Raw genomic sequence first — 24,118 nt, forward strand, 5'->3', positions numbered from 1 at the left:
AAAAAAAAAAAAAAGAAATCAGATTAAAATGAATGTAAGACAACCAGGAGCAGCTCAAGGAAAGGCTTGTAGCCAATCCCAAACCACTCCAAATTCATGTACAATCCAATGAAACAGTGAGCTGCTGTACAGATGCAGCTTTCGGGCAAACACACCTGTCCTCACTAGTTCACTACAACCTGATCACTTCCAAGCTCCTCTTGAAGAAAAAGCAAATATGTTCATAAAATGAAGATAGGTTCTTTTTTTTTTTTTTTAAGCTGAGTCTGCCTGTCACCCAGGCTGGAGTGCAGTGGTGCAATCTCAGCTCACTGCAACCTCTGCCTCCCAGGTTCAAGCGATTCTCCTGCCTCAGCATCTCGAGTAGCTGGGATTACAGGCCTGGCTAATTTTTGTATTTTTAGTAGAGACGGTTTCACCATGTTGCCCAGGCTGGTCTCGAACTCCTGACCTCAGGTGATACACCCACCTCAGCCTCCAAAAAGTGCTGATATTACAGCCATGAGCCACCACGCCTGGCAGAAGATATGTTCTTGACTACTAAGGAACCCACCTATCTGGGTCACCTGGGTCATTGGAGAGAGGCTTACTTGACTCTTCTGAAATTTTAACACCACTATGTTCTGTGCCAACCCCAGAATATCTCCCAAAGCCTACTTAATTTCAAAATTCTGCTTTCTATCTCAAAAAGGAATTCTTCCAGTTTGGGGCCAGTTTGTCATATTCCTAGGACCCCTATCATGGTTACACCTATAGTATTAACCAGTCTATGGCCAGGAATTATTGTAGAGGATACCTGGAACCACGGACTCTACAGTTAATCCCTAGGGTTATTTGAATGCATATCTTTCTAGATATCCTCTCATAACCCTGCAATGATGGTCTACAATCACCTAATAACATGTGCAGTGCTTCCCCACAACGGCAATAAATGGTAGAATGTATACAAAGCACTTTGTAACCAGCCAGTTTCCAAACAAATATAAATATGATTTACGTCACAAACAACACACACATATATGCTCAATTCAAGTACTCGTGGACATACATATCTACTTACAGTACATGTGTGCATATCAGTCACTACATGCTTGTGCCTCTGTTAATACAGTTTTCTCAATGTGCTAGCAATTCACTAGATTACGTTAATCTTCTAAAGCACCTTTTTTATTTTGAGTTGAAATTGTGCAAAATTTATCTTCCTCAGTGTATTTCTCCTGGTGATAACTAGTTTGGGATCACATTTTGTCTTAGAATTCAGAACCTCGAAAGAAGATTCTAGAATCTACCAACAACAACAACAAAATATTATTGAGAAGCTACTGGAAAGCCAACTCCATTTTATACATTCAATTTCAAAAGCCATAGTAATTATAAAATCTTCTACAGTAAGCAAAAGGAAAGGAGATTTCAGGAGGTTCTGCCTGTGACTTGGAGGAGTAGGAAATGTTTCTATTTATGAAGTGACCTCAGAATCAGTCCCTAATGACAGTTTCCACATTGAATCGTATTACAAGATGTTATACTGCAGAGAAGCCATACTTTTAAGGCATTGCAAGCTTTGACATTGGCTCTCAGAGCTCTGAATTACTTTTCCACTGGTGGGGGTGAATGTATTAGCCACATTTTCAAGCACCCAGTTTTGGAAGAGTTGGTAAGGGTTAAAATACCACATGGGCTATGGAACACAGAAATGCCAATTGATCACAAGGTTGATGGAGATTAGTATACTCTGGTGTGATTACCATGGTATGCAACCAATTTAATGGGTGCTCTCTGCTAACCAATACAGGATTTATTTCTGTGATGTTTGCAAATGCGGGGAAACCTGCTGGAAATTGTCCCAGCTGGAAAAAAATTGTTGTTTGTTTTATTTTATTTTTTGTTTAGGCTTTCTCTTGACAACATAATCTTAATGCTGAGGAGACTGAATTTGCTGTTTATGTTTGAGGCATGTTTATGAGGCCTATTGGGGAACTGCTATGTGGTTTTCAGCGAAGTTTGTTCTGGAACAATTTGACACAATAAGGAACCATAAAAACCCACTATTTTAAAGCATTAGTCAATTAAGTGCATTATTTAAATTACCAATGTACTTTTTAAAATTTAGGGTGTTTGAAAATATAAAAATGGCCTCCAAAGATTACCTCTAAATTAGTTCTTCGAAAGGTCAGAAATGAATTGACTCCAAAAGGGTGGCGAGGTGGGGGAGAGATTGCATCTGTTTAAATTAACAATCAATCCATATGTCAACAAGATTCAAATGGTGAAAATCAATCCTAGTGATGGCCCTGAGCAATTTTCATAATGAGGTTTCATCATCTGTGACCCATTTGTTGTCCTTTGGTAGCGTGTGGAGGTGCAGTTTTTGAGGAGACTAAAGGAAGATTTTCATGGCCTCTGGATTGTGCTGTTTTGGTTTGTCCTATCAAGACTCTTCAAGTGCTTTTAAGCCTGTAAACCGTACTCTAACCCTCTGTAACTCTGCAAGGCTTCTCCCTCATGCGTCCAAACAAAGAAAAATCTCACGTCGGCCGGGCACTGCGGCTCATGCCTATAATCCCAGCACTTTGGGAGGCCGAGGCGGGTGGATCACATGAGGTCAGGAGTTTGAGACCAGCCTGGCCAACATGGAGAAACCCTGTCTCCACTAAAAATACAAAAATCATCCAGGTGTGGTGGCATGTGCCTGTAATCCCAGCTTCTTGGGAGGCTGAGGCAGGAGAATTGCTTGAACCTGAGAGGTGGAGGTTGCAGTGAGCCAAGATCGCGCCACTGCACTTCAGCCTGGGCGACAGAGCGGGACTCCACCTCAAAATAATTGGAAGAAAATTCTCATGTAGCCTCTCCAGACTCAAGTTGTCAAGCTTCACACAGCGCTTAGAAAACATCACTGATGCCAAATCCTCTTGCAGATGGAGGATCAAACCCCAAAAAACGGAGTTAAATAGGTTAAGCGACTTCCCCAAATGCACAAACTAAAAGACTGAAAGGGGCCATGTTGACTTCCTTGGTCTTACTATGTAACTCCCTTAAAACTCATCAACTGCAGGACATTTAAGTAAATTAATCTTTCTGATTGTTCTGTGGAGGAGATCTTTTACTGTAAAAGTTCACTTTTAAATGTAATCTTTTTATAATAGATTCTTTCTCAATTTCGTCACCCGATTTCAAGAAAGGAAACTCTAATTTCCCAAAAATTAGACACACACTTGCAATACAGCAAAATGCTTGTGATCCAAAACAGCTTTCTCTTGTTAAATAAAGAAAGCACCCTCTTAGATAGTTAACTTGTTTTTGCTGCTTGTGCTTTTTTTCCCCGCTTTGGATATACTCTGTTTAAACACAAATGCCATGTAGATTCTTTCAGCTTTACTTCCTGCTTTCTTACCTTCTATTAGAAAATGCTATCTTACTTGAAGCCAGGCACGGTGGCTCACTTTGGGAGGCTGAGGCAGGCAAATCACCTGAGGCCAGGAGTTCGAGACCAGACTCGCCAACATGGTGAAACCTCCTCTATACTAAAAGATACAAAAATTAGCCAGGTGTGGTGGCTCGTGCCTGTAGTCCCAGCTAGTTGCAAGACTGAGAAAGGAGAATCCCTTAAGCCAGGTAGACAGAGGTTGCAGTGAACCAAGGGGGCACCACTGCACTCCAGCCAGAGCATGACTCCAACTCAAAAGAAAAAAAAAAATGCTATCTTACTTCAGCTTCCTAAAATTTGAGAAAATGTTAATTACTTTATTAATCTATTCATTCGGTTTTTGCCCAGCTATTACCATTACTTGCATTAATCTGATTTTTTAATTTTTTTTCCATTTCATAGTTTATTGAACTGTATTTTATTATATTTTTATCATTTTTAAAAGTTAACAGCATAATCTTACATTTTGTCAACATACTTTTTTCTGAAGAACTCTAGGAGCAAATTGGTCTTAGAATATTCAGGTCTGCATGAAGTAAAAATCAGTTATGCCATTCTCTGATATGTGAGTTGGCAACAGAATTTACATGTAAAGGAGACTGAAAGCTATCCTGATTAATTGAGGAGGAAGTAATGAGTGGTTGGACCATGAACTGAGCCAACAAATAAGTTATAAATTATTGATGCCCCCAAATTCTGCTTAAAAAAACTTAAGGAAACGAAATTCTAAATCTACTACTCTTCCTTTGAATCTAGAGATCACTAACAGATTGCTGTTTTAAGCTTAAATATATTGATGGTTTTATTCTGACAGCAGAATTCTATTTATGCTAAAAATAACCATCTCTAGGGATTAGAAAAATCAGAAAGGTCTTTAAATGACATTGTCTTTTCTGACATTGCCATCAATGACAAACCACTAGACTTGTTCTATCTAATGACAGAAAACAAAACTGACAGTCTGTTTTGAAAAAGGAAAAATGTGTGTGCATTTGGTTAAATGTTTCACCTTTCAACCAACTGTTTTTATATGTTTTAGTTACCGCCTAAGAGCACAGATTCTAAGAAATCTTGATATTATGAAAACCTAAAGTAGGCACTTAAAACATGCCTTGAGCAAGTCCATAGAGATATCTTGCCACTAATTCAAAGTGAATCCCCTAAGAATTCCATTTTCGCACTAGTAGTATAAACTAAACAGAGAATTCAGTGGTACTCTAGATCCTTAAGGCAAGTGACAAATTAAAAATTCATTAATCACTTCGATTGAGGCTGAGATACGGTACTTTAGGAAGAATACTTAAAACTTTAAAAAAAAAAAAAAAAGTCCCTTGTGGAGAAAAATGAATAGAGGGTATAGTTCTCCAGGAAGAAACCATTCTTTCTCATGAGGAAGAAAAAAATGGAGGGAGGAAGTGGGGGTAGAGAATTAGGAAGTTCAGGAGCAACACCCTCTAGCGCTATATATAGCTCTGAGTCTCAGCTTTCTCGCCTTGGTGCAGCTGGGCCTCGGGTGCTCTTGGCAATAACACTGAAAGCAGCAGTTTTTAAAGATATACTCAACTTTCCCCACTCCCAGGATGTGGGATTCTAATGAAACTACCCGTGCAATCCGTATCTGAGACACCGTAGCCTTTGGAGAGCGCCATTTGCTGAAATGTCTAGTGAAGCTAAAATAAGCCGCTTTGGTAGAAAAAACCCGCTGAGTGGTTGAAATCAGAGCTGCAGAAGGTCACTTGCTATTTTAGTAGCTGCAAGCTGGTCCTTATTTTATAACATCACAGTTATAAACAAGACATTGTCACCTTGCTTGTCAGTTTACTTCTTTCTCACCAAAATAAGCAGATGTAGCCCTTTTTCTTTCTACATAGAATTAGGTAATTTGGATGACTTGTTTCCAAACTTTGCTTAACTATGTGGATCAATATGTAAGAGAAGTTATTTTTCATGTATTTCTTTAAACATTGCTTCAAAATATTAGTCTTACACCTTTTTACATCGTCTGATATAATTGACCTTTTAAAACTCTATTTACCTGCCTGTATAAACCTTATCATGCACATCTCAATCATGCTGTAAATCCTTACATTGGACTTTCTTCTCTGATTTATTAATAGATCACAATGAAGAGTATTGAGGATGGGATAGGATATGTAGAAGTCCTTTACAGACTCAGGGAAAGACAGAGAGAGAGAGAGAAAGGAGACTCAACTAATTTCTAGGATTATTTAGATACAGTCCATTTGCAAATGGAGGAAGGAGGTTAGTTCCAGCCCCAGGGTTCTATAATTACTGCACACACTATTGAGAATTACCATCAATTTTATTCTAGTTTTCCCTTCAAAAATTTAATTTCTCTCTTCTTATTGCCCACCTCAAAATTAAAGATTACTCTTAAGACTTCTAAGGGAGGTGTGACGATTTTAACAATAGTTTAAAATATTTTTTCATCAAAGTGATACAGAAGTATATTTACCTATATCAATTATTTTAACACTTTCTAAGACTTTTTATTCATTTGAATCACACATTGCCATTTCTATCCCATAAAGTTGCTTAATATATAAAGTTACAAATTATGTTAATTGAATATAAATCTTGGATTAAAATAAGCCTTCCATGAAGAATAGTATCAGGGCCAAAGTTGAAAACAAAACAGCAGTTTTGCAGGGGGGGAGGTTTTATGTGTTTATACATATGATAATATAGAAGGGAAAGGAAGAGAAAGAGAGAAAGTGATAGCAAGTGATTGTTCATGAAATTAACAAATAGAAAATGAGGAATGTGGACTTAATATTAACCTGTAATACACACCCAATTTTCCCTTGCCTGCATCAATGTTCACTTTTTCCTTATCGTGATTAAAAGGAATGACTGGACAGACTGAGCATATACAATTGTTTTTCTTTCCTCTACATGATTATATTAACTATCAAAGCAGCCCACATACTCTTAGTAAACTGAACAAACCTCTGTCTCACTGAACACATGTAGGGAATCTTAACTACTAAAAAGATGTAGCTGCATTTTCATTACAAGTTTTCTTTCACACCCACTTAAGAATTCTCCAGCCTCATCCCTGGTCTGAGGAATCGCAGAGCGTAGAATTCGTGTGCATCTCCTTTGCAGGTGGTGGAATTTCCCATCAGTTAGTTATCTGGGCAATATTCCTGTTGGACTTACTATTCCAGCACAGAGCATGCTGACTTCTTCTTCGACATGTACCATCTGCAGCCCAAGCCAGTCAAAGAATCCAACAAAAACTGAGCTGAAAACAGCTGCAATCCAAGTTAGGGTAACGGATGAAGGATGTGAGATTGCCCAGAAAGATTCCATATCCTCTGCTCTTTTACCTCAGTCTCTTTTGTCTGGACTTTCTCATGTGGCTGGTCCCTAGAGAGGACTACATTTACTTTTACGTTTTCTACTTTTCCAAGCAAGGACTCTTGAAAGTTCCTTTGGCTCCCAACAGGAACTTTGCATACTGTATTCATTGTCTCTCCTTTGGCCTTTCTTTTTAAATCCTTCTTTTTTCACAACTGCAGACTCTCAGTCTAAGCAAACCATCTCCTTGGACATTCAAGCATCTTTCTAATTGACAGAATGAGCCCTCCAGCCTTGCTCCCATGAGACTAAGTCTAGCTGTACCGTGTCTTGTATCAACCTGAGATTTGAGAGGGTCAAGTTGGTTTTTGCACGTGGCTCACCTCTGCACTGCAGAACAGTGAGAGAAAGTGGGGGAGGAATGTGTCTGCAATTGCTGCTACTGTGCTTTTGTCTTCATTGCCATTCATAATAAGTCTTATGCTCAAAAGAGATTTGACTTGTATTTCCCACCACAAGGATATGGAAAATAATTTTGCATGCTTACCATTTGACTTCAAAGCCATCTGAGTGCTTAGGCTTTAAGATCATCAAACAAAGGATCAATCTAACTCTTACAAGTCCTTTGCGAAATAAAGCAGACAATTGAAGGAAGGAAGAAGGGATGGACGGATCATCTTCAGCATTATCTTCCCTAACTCAACATTGGTTGAGTACCTACTATATTTAATATTTTCTCTCAGTGCCACATCTGCTGGTCCCATGTATTCTCCTTCAAAATTGTCTTGAATCTAGCTCCTCCACTCCACCTCTGTCATTATGACCTAGTCCAGACCTTCCTCAGAGCTTGCCTGAATTTTCGCAACAGCCTGATTAATTTCATGTATTCACTAATGCCATCCCATCTTTACCATGACCAAAGTCACCTTTCTAAAACAAAAACCAAGGCCAGGCGTGGTGGCTTACGCCAGCAATCCCAACACTTTGGGAAGCCAAGGAGGGCAGATCACCTGAGGTCAGGAGTTCGAGAACAGCCTGGCCAACATGGAGAAACCCTGTCTCTACTGAAAATACAAAAATTAGCCAGGCATGGTGGCATGCACCTATTGTCCCAGCTACTCGGGAGGCTGAGGCAGGAGAATCACTTCAACCCCAGAAGTGGAGGTTGCAGTGAGCCACAGTCATGCCACTGCACTCCAGCCTGGGTGACAGAATGAGACTCTGTCTCAAAAATAAATAAATAAGCCAAAAAACAGACCATATTTTACAACTTTGGTTGGTTACCAGTTATCTCTGAATTGGTAAAAATTCAAGCCAGGAAACAGACTCGGTTTCAAAACATTGCTTACTAGCTCCATAGAAACTATCTTGGTCTTTTTTTTTTTTTTTTTTTTTTTGATGGAGTCACGCTCTGTTGCCAGGCTGGAGTGCAGCGGCCTGATCTTGGCTCACTGCAGCCTCCGACTCCCTGGTTCAAGGGATTTTCCTGTCTCAGCCTCCCAAGTAGCTGGGATTACAGGCACCTGCCACCATGCCCAGCTATTTATTTATTTTTTTTATTTTTTTTTGTATTTTTAATAGAGATGGGGTTTCACCATGTTGGCCAGAATGGTCTCGATCTCCTGACCTCATGATCTGCCTGCCTTGGCCTCCCAAAATGCTGGGATTACAGGTGTGAGCCACCACACCAGGCCTTCACTTGCTCTTTCTACACCTCACTTCTATCCTTAGTAAAGGGGAGACTGGTTGTAAAGAAGTAAAGGTTGTAAATATATAAGATGTAATGTCAGAAATTACCTAGCCTACAGCTAGCTTTCTATCTATCATTCCCTCTACCTGGCATGCATCTTTCTCTTCTCCATGTGGCAAACTGTGCTCATCCTTCAAGACCAAGGTATCTCCTCTATGGTTATTTTCCTGCCCCTACCCCCAGACCAAGTTAGCCACTTTCTTCTTTGGGCTCCCACAATAACTGTGGGCATTTATTGCATCATGATATGAAATTATATTGTTGTAAGATACTTTAAAACAAAGGCAAGGGTAGGGGATGGTGGCTCATGCCTGTAATCCCAGCACTTTAGGAGGCTGAAGCAGGTGGATCACTTAAGGTCAGGAGTTCGAGACCAGCCTGACCAAGATGAGAAAACTCTGTCTCTACTAAAAATACAAAAATTAGTCAGGCATGATGGTGGGCACCTGTAATCACAGCTACTCGGGAGGCTGAGGCACGAGAATAGCTTGAACCTGGGAGATGGAGGTTGCAGTGAGCCAAGGTTGTGCCACTGCTCTCCAACCAGGGCAGCAGAGTGAGACCTGATCTCAAAAAAAGAAAAAAGAGAAAGAAAGAAAAGAAAGGAAAAGAATAGAAAAGCCAAAATCTTTGTTTTTTAATCTGTACCTTGACCTGATATAGAGTACCTTCTCAAAAATATTTGGTGAATGAATATATGAAGGCATTATGCTGGGATCTGCTATCCAGTTCTTGAAGAGCTCATAATCTTAAAGGGTGTGGGACAAACATAGGGATTCAAATAACCACAGTAGGAGTCTCACTGGAACAGCGGCTCAATGAAGGCAGAATCAAAGTGTGATGGCAGCCAGCCCTTCTTCCTGAGGACATGGTTGGCAGGGAAACTTTCACCAGGCATGGCCATCCAGGTTGAGTCCTGAAGCATGCATGTGGGTTTAATTTCCTATTTCCTTAACCTTCCCACGTATTTATTGTACCTACCCTTCCTCATAAACCATAGACTCCTATATTTTGATATCAGAAGGCCAGAGAATTCTTAAGCTTCAGCCAGCAGTTCCAGGCAGATATCATAAAGGAACAGATAGAGTTTTTACAATTTTGAGTGGCAATGATCGTCTTGTTTATAAACCTTGAAGCCTGTAAATTACCAACACATCAGCATGTCTTTGAAGATGAAAACAAACTACACCAAGAAAATAATAGTTTGAAAACTATAAAGCTATAAAATCTTTTGTTATCATTATATACCTACTGGAGAGCAAATATGTTTTCTAGATTCTAAGTAATTAGACTGCCCCAGTGAAATTGAAAAATGATGAGCCATGACATACCAATCTATTTTAATATGATGGATAGAGGAATTTTTATCCTTTTTATACTGTAGAAGAATGTTCAATAAAACTTCGAATACAGGATTTTCTAAAGAAAGGATTTTGTAACATCATAAGCAATGCAAGTCTTGAAATGCTCAATGCTGAACCCAATAGAGTAGAACTATCGTCAGAAGTTAGCATTTGGTAGCATCTTCTATGTGTATTATTTTATTTTGATTGAAAAACTCTAATAAATATTGAAATATCTTCCTTCAGTAGGATGGATTGCAGAATTAAATATATCCCCTGAATTTTATCTCCACTGGAGTCATCATATTGCTCCCCTGATGATGAACTATGCAGACTGTCCTAATAAGGATAACGGTGGCTACCATTTATTCAGTGTTTCCAATGTGCTGGGTGATGGTCTATAGGAGATTTTTTTTTGGAAAATGTATTAGAAGTTTAAGTTTACAAGTTTTTGTTCTCTACATCACTAAAATGTAATTTACTTCGTACCCTGTATACCAGAAGCTGAGTGAGATAGAAAGGAGACACCCAAATGCTGCTTTGAGGGCTGTCCTGGAGAAATGGGGTTGGCCGTTTAGAAAGAACAGAACTTACGTTTGAAATGGCACAACCTGAAATACAAGAAAAGTTTATTTTCAACTAGCAGGTGGGATTACGAGGGACTGCCTCCTAGCTCTAGCCGCCTTCAGGGGACTCACAGCAGGCTGGTTTTGTTTTGTTTTGCTTTGTTTTTGAGACCGAGTCTCGCTCTGTCACCCAGATTGGAGTGCAGTGGTGCAACCTCCACCTCCCAGGTTCAAGCGATTCTCCTGCCTCAGCCTCCTGAGTAGCTGGGATTACAGGAGGGTGCCACCACGCCTGGCTAATTTTTTGTGTGTTTTTTTAGTCGAGATGGGGTTTCACCGTGTTGACCAGGAGGTCTCGATTTCCCACAGCAGGCTTTTATAAAGGACAGCTCTCCCCTTTTATCTGGTTCTATTGCTCAGCTTTCATGTCTCAAAACCCAAAATGATTGGTATTTAAGATACAATGTGAAATACAACTGGATTGAGATAAACTGCCCAAAACTGTGCTTGCTACTAATTTTTGTGAATATAATCATTTAATCATTTTTAAACCTTTTAAAAGAAAAAGGTTATTATGTAAAAAATTAAAAAAGAGAATATAGTGCTCCCTATGACCCAATTCCAATCATTATCAACTCATAAGCCAATATCATGTTGTGTATACCACCTCTCCCATTATTATGTCAGATGTTTACATTGCCCCAAAGTCAAATCTACAAAAATATTATCAGAAAATGTAATTTCTTTCCTTGTCCCTGTATTCTATTCCCTATTTCCTCTATACATAGCCTTTCTTTTAGTTTATTCTTTAATGCTTCCTTTTAAAACATATATAGGCAAATAAATTTATATTTTAATGCCCCTTTTCTGAGATAAACAATAGGGTTCTAGTGATTTTCAAAACATTTTAAAGTGTTTTGGAGTACAAGTGTTAAGACTGTTAGTTGACTTCCAAGCCCAAAAGCAAGAAATATGATAATTTTATGTCTTTTTTATAAATAAATACCTTTGAATGGTTTACAACTTGTAAAACCCCTAAGTTGTGATCAAAAGATCTGGAGGAAAGCAGTAAATTTTGATTAAAATACTGAAAGTTGAAAAAAGGCAATAAAGAGTTTGTCTGAAGATTTTAAGATAGATAGCAATGTTAAAGACACTTTAATACTGTTGGAGTATCTCCAAAAGGCATTCTTATAGTCAACACATTAAAAGCTAATGAGCAGAGTGATTTTATTCACAAAACTTTGACTTGATATCTTTTCTCACAGATCGAATTGCACAGAACATCATTAAGTCCCATTTGGAGACATGTCAATACACCATGGAAGAGCTGCACCAGCTGGCGTGGCAGACCCACACCTACGAAGAAATTAAAGCTTATCAAAGCAAGGTACTCTGGGAGACCATGAGAAAGTTTTTCTGTGATTACCCTATTGCTGTCTTGCTCAAACTCAGCACTATTGGCATGTTGCACTGGGCAATTCTGTTCTGTAAGGGCATCCTGAAAATTGTTCGATACTTACCAGCATCCCTGGCTCTACCCACTAGATGTGGCATCACCCTCACACACACTTGTGACAACCAGAAATGTCTCCAGATACTGCCACCTGTTTCCAAGGAGGCAAAACTACCCTGATTGAAAACCACTGCCCTATTTGAGTGACTACAGAGACTGTGCCTTCATCAAATGACTTTAGAACATCTCTTGGTGAATTCTTGGGTCGAGGCAAGAAGCAGGAGCAATGTAATAATCACAATAGTTGTAACTGTCACAAACTTACACAACAAATATATAGAACAAAGCTTTCTAAATTTTTTTCTTGCCCTACATGTTAAAAAGAGTCCAAAGTTATTTCTTTGGGTTTATTGAAGAAGTTTTTAAGAGGAATTTATTGTTGTTTTTCAGCATTTACATTATATTACTTTGGGATAGAGATCCTCAATTACAAAATCTACCAGTAGATGGAACTTGAATAAAATATATAAGTGTGTGTATATCTAAATAAATGTTTACAATATGCTGATTTTTCTCCACCAGAACAATTAAATCCTAGGTTTTTTTATATAAATAGGGAAACAAAGGTATTGTGTCGCTATGGTCAATACAAATTAGAATTAACACATTTCAAAAAATAACCCGAGGACTAAAATATATCTGGGGGATTCTATTGAACTTAGGAGAATGATTGGATTTGATATAATGCGTTTTTCCTTGGAATTCTTTTTATGCCAAAAAACAATCTCTGTAGGTCTGGAAAAAAGACACAACATAAAAATATTACAAATTTAGTGTCCATCAGGTACCCATGAAAATGACGTCATGGAAGCCTGTGAATGAAACCGCTATCCCTCAATGCAAAGCTTTGCTTTTTGTATTAATAGTATGTAAAGATAGATTTGTTATTTTCTTTACAAACTCAGGCTTCGTTTAGGTGAGAAGGAGGAAAAGGAGGAAAAAAATAGTAAAGAAAATAACAAAGCTATCCTTACATACTATAAACAACGTTGCTATTATTTCAGCCTCAGTACTTTGATCATTTTGGCCTACTGAGGTCCAAACAGGTCAAAATGTTATCTTAGGGGAAAAAAAATAAAAGTACTGCCCTCTTTTTTTAAAGGAATCATATAAATTCCCTCCTTGGGCCCCAACTGACAGGTAAGCACCAGGAAGGCAAATCTGAGTGTTCTGTTGACTCTCCATACGTCGTTTGCCCTATTTACATTGTGCGTCTTCTCTCCTGAAGTCCAGGGAAGCACTGTGGCAACAATGTGCCATCCAGATCACTCACGCCATCCAATACGTGGTGGAGTTTGCAAAGCGGATAACAGGCTTCATGGAGCTCTGTCAAAATGATCAAATTCTACTTCTGAAGTCAGGTAAGCAAGAAGATTCATGGGGGGCCTATTTCAGATAAGGATGTGGTCAGCCCTTAGCACTGTGTTGGTTCTAGAAAATCCTCCTTCCGATATGCAGCTCATTTCTACCACCCACACTGTCAGCCAACTCCCCGAGGAAACGCTCAGTAATAAAAATGCCCTGATACTCATTCAGTTCCCCTTTGAAGTCAAATACAATTTTGCTTATTGAAAGTGGAGCTATTAATTGCGGAGGTTGAGATACGCAGCTTGACAGGCAGTGCAAGTAATTAGCGTGTCAAGGTGGCTGAATTGCTGAGCCGGCGCTAAAACGTACTCCTTGCCTTCTGTGAAAGGAAAAAAAAAATGCAGGCTAGCTGAGTTCTGCCTCTGTGGTCATTTCCAATCATTTTAATGAGGATAGCCTGCAGCCAGTATACACCAGGAGAAACTCCACAGTACTCTAATCTTTCCCTACCCTTCCCTCACACAGTCTCTGACACACACAATTTTAACGGAAGTAGCTCAAGAAACTCTGCATATGATTGACTTTGCAGATGTTATTACCAAACAGAAAAAAGAAATTATTTGTCTTTCTTGGGCCCCTTTGAAAATAGAAGATAAGAACCATGATGGTGTTTATGTGAATTTTCATAGTCCTAGGCCATGATAATAATAGTAACATACTCATATGTAAAATAACATACATATATGTTTATGTTTCCCTATGACATCTCAAGTAATCTTGTGAGATCATATATATAATTATTTCCATCTTACAGAGGAGGAGGAAAAGATTCAGAGAACTGAAGATCTATGTTCAATATTACAAAACCAGTACACAGCAAAGTTGGCATTTGAACTTGGGCCAAATATAACTGTTATTCTAAGATATTGCTGCTTCTTTACCCAATGACGCAAGCTGATGAAAACCTAGACTGAAGTGCCAACTTGATGTACCAGTCATCTAAACCACTGCAAAATTTAACTAAAACAACAGGAATTATTTATTTTCTCTCAAAGCTACAATTTGGGCAGGACTCAGCAGGAATGACCTTCTCTCTGCTCCATGTGGCATTCACTGAGTCAGTTCAGCTGAGGGCAGAGGAATCCACTTTCAAATTGGCTCATTCACATGGCTGATGAGCTGTGCTGGTTGACAGCCTGGAACTGGGCTGGGGGCCTCAGTTCCTCTCCACGTGAGACCCTCCATAGACTGCTTGGACTTGCTCACAACATAATCACTATGCTCCAAAAGCTAGCACCCCAAGAGAACAAGGCAGAAATGCATAGACTTTTCTAACTTAACTTCAGAAAACAAAATATTGCTATTTCCATTATATACCATCGGTCATGAAGGCCCACCCAGATTTAAGGACAGGAGACATGGATTCCACTACTTGATAGGGGAGTGGTAAGGTCCTAGAAAACATATGGGATGGAAGATATTTTTTCTGATCCTCTTTGAAAAGTGAAATCTGCCACACTTGATATGTGAACTTGAGCTAAACTCTCTAGATAGCGGTTTCTTCATTTGTAAAATAAAGAGATGGACTAGAAACAATGAATTCCAAACTCAGAATTGCATCAACAACATCAAAGGAGACTATTGACAGTTCAGAGACATGGGCACCGTGAGTCCCATGGAATCCAAATCTCCCAGAGGGGAACCCAGTTCACTGTATCTCTAACTAAGACTCAGATATAGCCAATCCATGGGCTGACATTTGGGAACCACTGAACCATATAACCTTTAACATCTCTACCTGGTGTAAAAATGTTGACTCTAGTCAAAAAGGTAGGCCTCGCATAACTCCTCCATAAAATAGGGCAAATAAACTCATCTGAAATAGTTACTCTAAGGAGCAAAGATAAAAAATGAATGTAAGAGGCCAAAGAAAGTTCCTTCCATTGTGTAGATACTCAATAAATGGTACCCATCTACTGTGTGTGTCAGAAAAGCATTCCTTCAATCAATACTTGCAAATCCTTCCCATGTATAAGCCTCTATGCTAGGTGACATACCAAAGACAAGCAGAGAGAAATCAGCAAACATATTTACGGCAAAGGAAATAAAACAGAGACACAAAGATAAAGTGGTGGCCTAAGACAGCTACCAAAGTTGTAGGCTAATCACCAGAATGATGCTCTCATGCAAATCTGTGGCTGCTGAGTCTGGCTGTTAACTGCAACGACACTATGGGGCAAAAGTCCATTTCTCCAAAACATGGAGAAGCTATGCAGCAGTATTTCCTCAGGATGTTAATAGTGCTCAAAGGGAAAAACAATGGTAGTAAACAAATTCATTCAATAAATATTTACTTAGCAACTACTATGTGCCAGAAACTTTTCTTGGTCCTGGAGATGCAAGAGTGAATACAATAATCATGGCTGCCTATCACTGCAGACAAAATTCCTGCCCTCATTTCATCAATTGCAAATTCAAGAATCAAACTAGCTTTAATATTAGTCAAAAAATAGAGAGAAATGTATTTTCAACAAATAATGTCACTGCCCTCCAGCTTAGCCACCTGTAAAATATATTTTCTCCTTAATTCTTCATGTAAGTATCAAGAAAACTTTATTTCTAACATATTAAGTTGGTGCAAATATATTAGGTTTTTGCCATTACTTTCAATGGCAAAAGCTGCAATTATTTTTGCACCTACCTAATAGTTATTTTAGGGGAAGGCACTTAAGGGATTTCTGCAGGTGTGTGCCTGTGTGTCTGTATGTGTCTCTCTGTGTGTTTTAAAGTTCTTGAAAGTCTCTTAGCTATATGCAGTAATAACTTCTTATTATTGGATATATATGTATATTTTTACTTTATTTTTATTTTTATTTTTTACTCATAGGTTGCTTGGAAGTGGTTTTAGTGAGAATGTGCCGTGCCTTCAACCCATTAAACAACACTGTTCTGTTTGAAGGAAAATATGGAGGAATGCAAATGTTCAAAGCCTTAGGTAAGTTTCCCTTTGATGAGGACACAATTTTATTAGCTACCATCAGTTTCTCCACTTAGATTGAAATTGGCAAATGAAATACCTTTGATGTGAACCAGTATCTCATTATTCGATAGGGGATGGACCAGGTGAGCTTCTAATTCAGGCGAGCCTCTCCTGATCTTGTAACTGTGGCCTCCGATACAAAAGAAAGAGAGAACTGAGGACCCTCCTGAAAACAACCCTACTGAGACGTGGGCATGGTGGTTCACGCCTGTAATTCCAACTACTCGGGAGGCTGAGGCAAGAGAATCACTTGAACACAGGAGGCGGAGGTTGCTGTGAGCCGAGATCATGCCACTGCACTCCAGCTTGTGTGACAGAGCAAGACTCCATCTCACATAAATAAAATAAGTAAATAAAATTAGCCGGGCATGTGACACACACCTGTAGTCCCAGGTAGTTGGGAGGCCGAGGCAGGAAGATTGCTTGATCCTGGGAGATGGAGGCTACTGTGAGTCATCTTCACACCACTGCACTACAGCCTGGGTGACAAAGCGAGACCCTATTAAAAAAAAAAAAAAGAAAGAAAGAAATAAGGAAGGAAGGAAGGAAAAAAAGAAAGAAAGGAAGAAAGAAGGAAGGAAGAAAAAAAGAAAGAAAGGAAGAAAGAAGGAAAGAAAAAAGAAAGAAAGAAAGAAAGAAAGAAAGAAAGAAAGAAAGAAAGAAAGAAAGAAAGAAAGAAAAAGAAAGAAAGAAAGAAAGAAAGAAAGAAAGAAAGAAAGAAAGAAAGAAAGAAAGAAAGAAAGAAAGAAAGAAAGAAAAGAAAGAAAGAGAGAGAAAGAAAGAGAAAGAGAAGGGAGGGAGGGAGAGAGGGAAGGAAGGAAGGAAGGAAGGAAGGAAGAAAGAAAGAAAGAAAGAAAGAAAGAAAGAAAGAAAGAAAGAAAGAAAGAAAGAAAGAAAGAAAGAAAGAAAAGAAAAGAAAAAGAACTGGAGACTGATGCTAAAAGAGCTGGGCTGAATTACAGATCATTCTTTGTGAAATCAGCTTTTTTTTTTCAACTTTATTGTATATTGCGTAGACCCCTGGTCATCCATGGGGTGACCTCTTAAGTTTCTTATGTCAATTTATCATCATGAGTTAACATAGTTAATTCAAAGAGGAGCTCCTCTACTTGTTTCTCACCCACGGAAGTTAATTCACAAAGTTCTGGGAGCACAGAGAGTTCATGCCAACCTGCCCACAATGATCCCAGACCATTCCTGTGGGAAGGCACTAACAGAGTCAGTCTTTGTTTGGAAGTGTTGTATATCATCACATCCAGTCATCAGTGCATGGCATGGATAGGAAGAACATTAGCAAAGATGGGCTGATGCCAGGAAAGGTTTTAACGATTGATAGTGCCATCTGTTCCATATCCTGCCCATGGACACCAAAGAAGGCCACTGCCCTTTCACCTCTTGTGCTGTTAGTTGATATGGCAGCCAACAACAAGTCCATTGGGGCTGGCAATGTTTCCCTTCTACAGTTGATACACATCCATGTCATCTCCAAGGGCTAGATTTTCAAGAAAGGAGGAAAAGCCTTGGCAAGCAACCTCAGTATATTTCCAGCTTCATCAAATAAACATTTACCAGGGATCAGTGTAGAGATGCAACATTATTTTCCAAAATTCACAACAGCTAAGCAACTGACCTGTGAGTCATTCATTAGAAGGTAGTAAGAAATGAACTCTAGCTCCTTAATCAAATTTCCAAGGAAATTGCAAAACTGAAGTGTATCTCATCTCTGTTCCATAATATATTTCTAACGTCTCAGTTTAAAAGACCAGAATACCTTACATTGCTAGCTTCAAGTGCTACGAAGACTGACAATTCTCAGCCCCTATATGTAATGTTTTAGGTTTTCTATGAATACTATCTCTATTGTAAAGGATCCCCAAATCACTTATTTTATATTCTTTAATGCGAAAGCATTTCAAATTTATAAGGATATAATCATAGTATGGATTCCCAAGCAGATGTGACACTGCTCACGCACTAAGTCTACTTGCTTGTCGTTGGTAGGTAATGTTAACTTTGATTGCCTGGCCAAGATGTTGCCCAATTTTTTCATTCTTTGATTAGTGTCAGTCACTTTTTATAATTAGAAACTTAAAAAATATCTTTTCTAGAAGTCTAGTATGCACCTCCTTGGATAGCTCAGATTTTTCTTACTCTTGCCCCATTTCAAGTTCAAGTATTTTTATTCCATTTTTCTTCTCCTTTATAGGTTCTGATGACCTAGTGAATGAAGCATTTGACTTTGCAAAGAATTTGTGTTCCTTGCAGCTGACCGAGGAGGAGATCGCTTTGTTCTCATCTGCTGTTCTGATATCTCCAGGTAGGGCAGTCTCAGTTCTCTTACCATTTTTAAGAACTTGTTTTACTATTTTTAACATTGATGACACCTGCCTAAGCCAAAGTGTTCAGGAGAAACTTCAACAGAACTGTATTTTCTTTACCAGGCTTTTGATATTTTTGGACAGTGAAAAGGGAAGTAGCCTCAAGTTTATTAAAATGACCAATTTTGGCCCAAAAGCAAGAGTAGAGCATGAGGTAGGGGTTATTCCAGATTCAGATAAGCAGAATCATTCCTTAACAAATAAAGGAAGACAAATAGTGGCCTAAGTTACAGCCAAGTTCTATTTTGACTTTAAGAATAAAGTGCCTAGAAAATAAATGTCCAGTTGGATGAGACACAGTAGAAATGTACCTAAACGAAAGCTCCAGAATGGGGACCTACATAAGTAAAAGGAACACTTACTACTCTTTAAATACCTCTTGTGTTGGCATCTTTGCCCAAATTCATGTTGATGTGCTCACTTCAGACAAATCCTAGTGCCTATTTTCTTAGCAATACATTTGACCTTGAACAACGCAGGGGTCGGAGCATCAATCCCCTGCATGCAGTCAAAAATCTGCATGTAACCTCGGACTCCAAATAATTTCACTACCAATAGCCTACTGTTTACCAGAAGCCTCGCTGATCACATAAACAGTTGATTGACACATACCTTACATGTTAAATGTATTGTATACTGTATTCTTACAGTAAAGTAAGCTAGAGAAAAGAAAATGGTACTCAGAAAATTATAAGCAAGAGGAAACAGATTTCCTTTTCATTAAGTGGAAGTGGATTATCATAAAGGTCTTCATCCTGGTCGTCTTTATACTGAGTAGGTTGAGGAGAAGGAGGAAGAGGAGGGTTTGTTCTCGCAGTCCCGGGGTGGCAGAAACAGAAGGAAAATCTTCATATAACTGGACCTACACAGTTCAAACCCACATTGTAGAAGGGTCACCTGTATCAGGAGTTTTAAAAGGAGGTGAGGACAGCAGAGGGGAAAATTACTAATACTGAAGACTGCCCAGTAGAAGAGGAAAAACTTCAGACATGGAGGTGGACATTCTGGTACCAGCTCTGTCACCATGTATCTGTGTGATATTAAACATTTGACCCCTCAGAGCCCTAGTTTCCTCTTCTATAAAATAAGAGGGATGGACTCCATAATAACTAAGACCTCTGCTGGCTCTAAAATGCACAGAAATGCCAAGTTTTCAAAGAATTCAAGGTATGACGATATTTATGGATCGACTAGAACTGTAGTGAGTGAAATACTTTTTAAAAGTATATGCTACACCTGGCGTGGTGGCTCATGCCTGTAATCCCAACACTTTGGGAGGCCGAGGCCAGCGGATCACCTGAGGTCAGGAGTTTGAGACCAGCCTGGCTAACATGGTGAAAAACTGTCTCTACCAAAAATACAAAAACTAGCTAGGTATGGTGGTGGGTGCCTGTAATTCCAGTTCCTTGGGAAGCTGAGGCAGGAGAATCACTTGAACCCAGGAGGCGGAGGTTGCAGTAAACCGAGATTGTGCCATTGCACTCCAGCCTGGATGACAAGATCGAAACTCTGTCTCAAAACAAAACAAAACAAAACAAGTATATGCCAGCTTAAAATATAATAAATAATATAATCATAATAATATAACGACAATAATGTAGTAATAAATATATGGCTGTCTAGCCAGAATGAGAATTCAGTTACTTACTGAGCTGTTGTTATGTTACATTTTGGGTTAAGCGGTAACAGCATCACTGACAGGTTTCTACAGAAAGAAAAACAAATTCCTGCCTAATTTTTAAGGCAAGAGATTCATTTCTTCTGTTACCCATTTATCTGTAGAGACCAGAACTCTTTTCTTATATATGCCCTATTATATTTTTCAATGAAACTGAAAGAAATTAATCTTACCTGTGATGTAAGATTACATGTTATAATTTTAACATGCCATCGTAGCGATATTTTCCAGTAACACCAATGTCTACAGTTTTTATCTGTTAGGCTTTATTATACTTAATACGATTCTCGATGGTCTTATCAGGATATTTTTAATTTGCTACTGCTTTTTATTTAACCACTTTATCAAAAATGGAAATTAGTTATCACATAGAGTGTTTTTACTAACAGTTTCTTTTATGGCTCTGTCTAAAATCAAGCTGTTCCTCTAGGCCTTTTTTTTTTTTTAAACCCTAGAAAGTTTCCCAGGCTTGGAAGCACAAAGATAGATGGAAGAAGTGACAAGAATACTTTTCTCTGTTAGCAGCCACATGCCAAATAATTTTCCTTCTACCATTTTCTCATTGCATTTGATTATTTCCATTGAGAATATTCAATAGAAAACTAAATCTAAGCCAGTGGATCTATAGATGAGGGAGATGGTTTTCCTCTAGTTCTTGTTTGCTCAAAGGAAGCGTTAGAGTCACTCTTCTTTTTAGGTGTATTTGTAGCAAGTCAGTAAATTTTAAGCAGCAAATATTTAAGATATGAAATATTAAATATATTAAATATGAACAATCTGTGAAAATGATCAGAAGAAAAGCTAGCCTCTTCCTTCTGAATTAGAAATCAGCTGAGCTCTTTGACCTTTTTCTAGAAAAAAACATGCTATCATCATTAAATTCTGAGAAGTTTGGAAGCATGCAATTTGGTTTACTCTACCTAGTGGGGACTCTTCCAGTGCTGCTAGCAGACCCACACTGAGAGGCTTCATGAACTCCAAATACCTCATTTGCCACCCTGGCTTAGTGCCATATTCAAAAAGATTTCCAGCCTATGTAGGCTCCATCTCCTGCCAGACAGCCCCCTATTCTTTCTCCAGGGTCCTGACATAAAAGCCACTGTTTATTCAGCTCCAAACAGCTTAGGGAAGGGAAAGGGAGTGGAACTTAATGTATTCTGATTGACAATTGTCACTGAAAGCTTTTGTACTCACTTACGTAAGGGTTTGCTTAACTGTTGGCTAGACTTGTCTTCATCCTGTCTAGGGTTACAGAATTGAGTTTCTTACCTGACCTGAACTGTGTTCAGGAAGATCATGTTCGAGTTCTTTTCCATGAGTATTTGTTCGGCATTTGAAGATTTGGGGTGTCTCTTCCATAAAGGTCCAAACTAAGGCACTGGGCTGAATTTTGTCACCATGGTGTATAAATCTTCTAGGAAGGAAGGAAGAGAGAGTGAAGGAGAGGGGGAGGAGGGAAGGAAGAAGTGTGGGAGGGGAGGGAGGAAGGGAGGGAGAAAAAAGAGAGGAAGAAAGGAGGGAAGGAAGGAAAGAAGGGAGAGAGGGTCTGAGGGCAGGGAGAAACAGATAAAGAGAGGGGGAAGGAAAGAAGGGATTGTCCTATTCACCATTTAAGAATTCAATATAGGAAAATAGAACTTAGAAGTGAATTTTTGAAACTGATTTATGTTTATGCTATATAAATTCTAACATAGCTTCAGCTTTATATCTGATGAGAAAATAAGCTGAGAAAAGGAAAAGGGATCCTGAACACCAAAAATATTCCTGTGATTTTCTTCACTTCTATAATTCTTCTTCACAAATCGCTAACTTCTACTTTGAAAGAAAACCTAAGCATATGTCCAAAGCAAAGAGTGAGAGATGTAAATTGTCACAGACAATAAGAAACAAAGAAGCAGATCATCTGAACCATTGTGTCCTTTTCTGCAAAGTGACTTCCCGTGTCATAACATTGTGCATTCCTGGCATGTTGGTATTGCCTATGAAATACTTATGTTTTATGTAAATAATGACATGTCTTCAGAAGCAACTTAGAACTAAGTAATACGAAATGGGTCTGAAGTTTGGCACTTATATATGTGGGTGAAGCAAAATAAAGTTGATGTTCCCTCCACTTATCTACTCTTTCTTTCATCAGACCGAGCCTGGCTTATAGAACCAAGGAAGGTCCAGAAGCTTCAGGAAAAAATTTATTTTGCACTTCAACATGTGATTCAGAAGAATCACCTGGATGATGAGACCTTGGCAAAGGTAGGTCCCCAGATCACAGAGCCACCACAACCAAAAGAGAGCACAGTGAGCAAAAAGGCCTGCTTATAAATCAAGGGAAATTTCTCAGCAGCAACAATTTCTGAAAGTTACCAAAGACTGCGTAAATTTTGAGGTATGCAATTTAAAAGAGAGACTAGTGAATTGTCATAGATTGCAAAAAGGGCTTTCTTGTAGAGGGATGATACTGACAGATCTGAACCCAAGGTGCAGGAAGACAAATCAAAGAAACCAAGGGTGTTTTATCGGAAGAACAAACACTCAAAGCAAGGAAACAAGTCTTCAAAATTCATATGTGAAGAAAGAGAGGGCTTTGTGCTGGTTCAGGAGCCAGGTCTTGGACAAAGTTAAAAGTAGGTAGATTTTTATTCAAAATAAGAACCATCAAATGATGAGAATTGTTACACAGCGGGGTGGACTTCTGTGTAAAGCAGTGAGCTCCGTGTCATAGGTCATGTTCTAGTAGGTACTACCTAGTCACTTCTCAGGTATGTTATAAATGACATTCCTACCCAGAGTACAAGATTAGACGGATGACTTGTAAATTTCCCTGCAATGCTGATCTCTTCATGCTGAGAGGTTCTTTCAAAATGGGCAAGTTTCCCTGGAACAAAATTCATGCAACATGCCATCAGTTTCTTGATTCAGCTTAATTAAGAATGATCTTTAATTAGAGTACCGAAAAAAAGTGTTTACCAAAGTAAAATAATCCCAAATGAAAAGGTAATTCTCAATGATTGGTAGTCAGCATTATTTTATATCTTAAAGTACCTTTGATTTCTCAAGATCTGAAATTTTTGGGCAGCCAGAATTATCTTAGATTTTAAAGTATCTTTGATTTCTTAAGAACCAGAATATTTTAGAGGGTAAGAAATTAAGAAATTGAGCTTATTCTTGGTTAAAGATCATAGGAATCCTACTCTTTATATTTTTATCATTAAAACCTTCCCACTCTGCCCTTGAAGTTCTTTGTTTTAGAAAGGGGGATGGTAAAGACTCTATTTGGAAACACCATCAGATTTTACTTTGCACATACAGAGTACTGCTATAAAAAAACCTCCATGAGTTAAATATGCTGCTTCATTATGGTAACATTTTGTTAAAATTAACGCATCACTAGCAAGAACATTTCCACATTATAGAGCAATAGTTCTCTTTGACGTAACTTTTCATTTATTAGGTGGTCAAGGACAAATCACCTACTCTCTGCACCTGTATTCTCCAGTCAATAGCAGAACTTCAACATGCTTTCTTTCAGATTCACTGGGCAGAAAAGACAATAATGTAAATATATGCGTGTGTCTCTATAGTTGCTTGGTAGCGTACATGCATAAATACATCTTGTTAATTAATGTGGAGGGATGTTTTCTGCATTTGGGATCTCCTGAAGACTTTTGTCCCCATATTTACCATCCTAAAATTAAAGTCTTGAAAAAACACAAAGTTAGATGAAAATTCTTGCTATTCTGCTTGCTTGGGAGGATTGTCTGCTTGTATGAAAACCATGGTCTCATCATCTATAA

The 24,118-nt window shown here is 38.6% G+C and overlaps 1 protein-coding gene across 1 annotated transcript in view; it reads left to right on the top strand.

Moving 5' to 3' along the window:
• Positions 1 to 24,118, top strand: part of RORB (RAR related orphan receptor B) — a 195,158-nt gene that overhangs the window by 151,985 nt on the left and 19,055 nt on the right. The window contains exons 5-9 of the mRNA XM_023213294.3: positions 11,676 to 11,797; positions 13,152 to 13,284; positions 16,119 to 16,226; positions 18,478 to 18,588; positions 22,465 to 22,577. Of these exons, the coding sequence (XP_023069062.1) occupies positions 11,676 to 11,797; positions 13,152 to 13,284; positions 16,119 to 16,226; positions 18,478 to 18,588; positions 22,465 to 22,577 (587 nt within the window). The remainder of the gene's footprint in view (positions 1 to 11,675; positions 11,798 to 13,151; positions 13,285 to 16,118; positions 16,227 to 18,477; positions 18,589 to 22,464; positions 22,578 to 24,118) is intronic.

Source organism: Piliocolobus tephrosceles, chromosome 14 (assembly GCF_002776525.5).
Source record: "Piliocolobus tephrosceles isolate RC106 chromosome 14, ASM277652v3, whole genome shotgun sequence".
NCBI classification, from domain to species: domain Eukaryota; kingdom Metazoa; phylum Chordata; class Mammalia; order Primates; family Cercopithecidae; genus Piliocolobus; species Piliocolobus tephrosceles.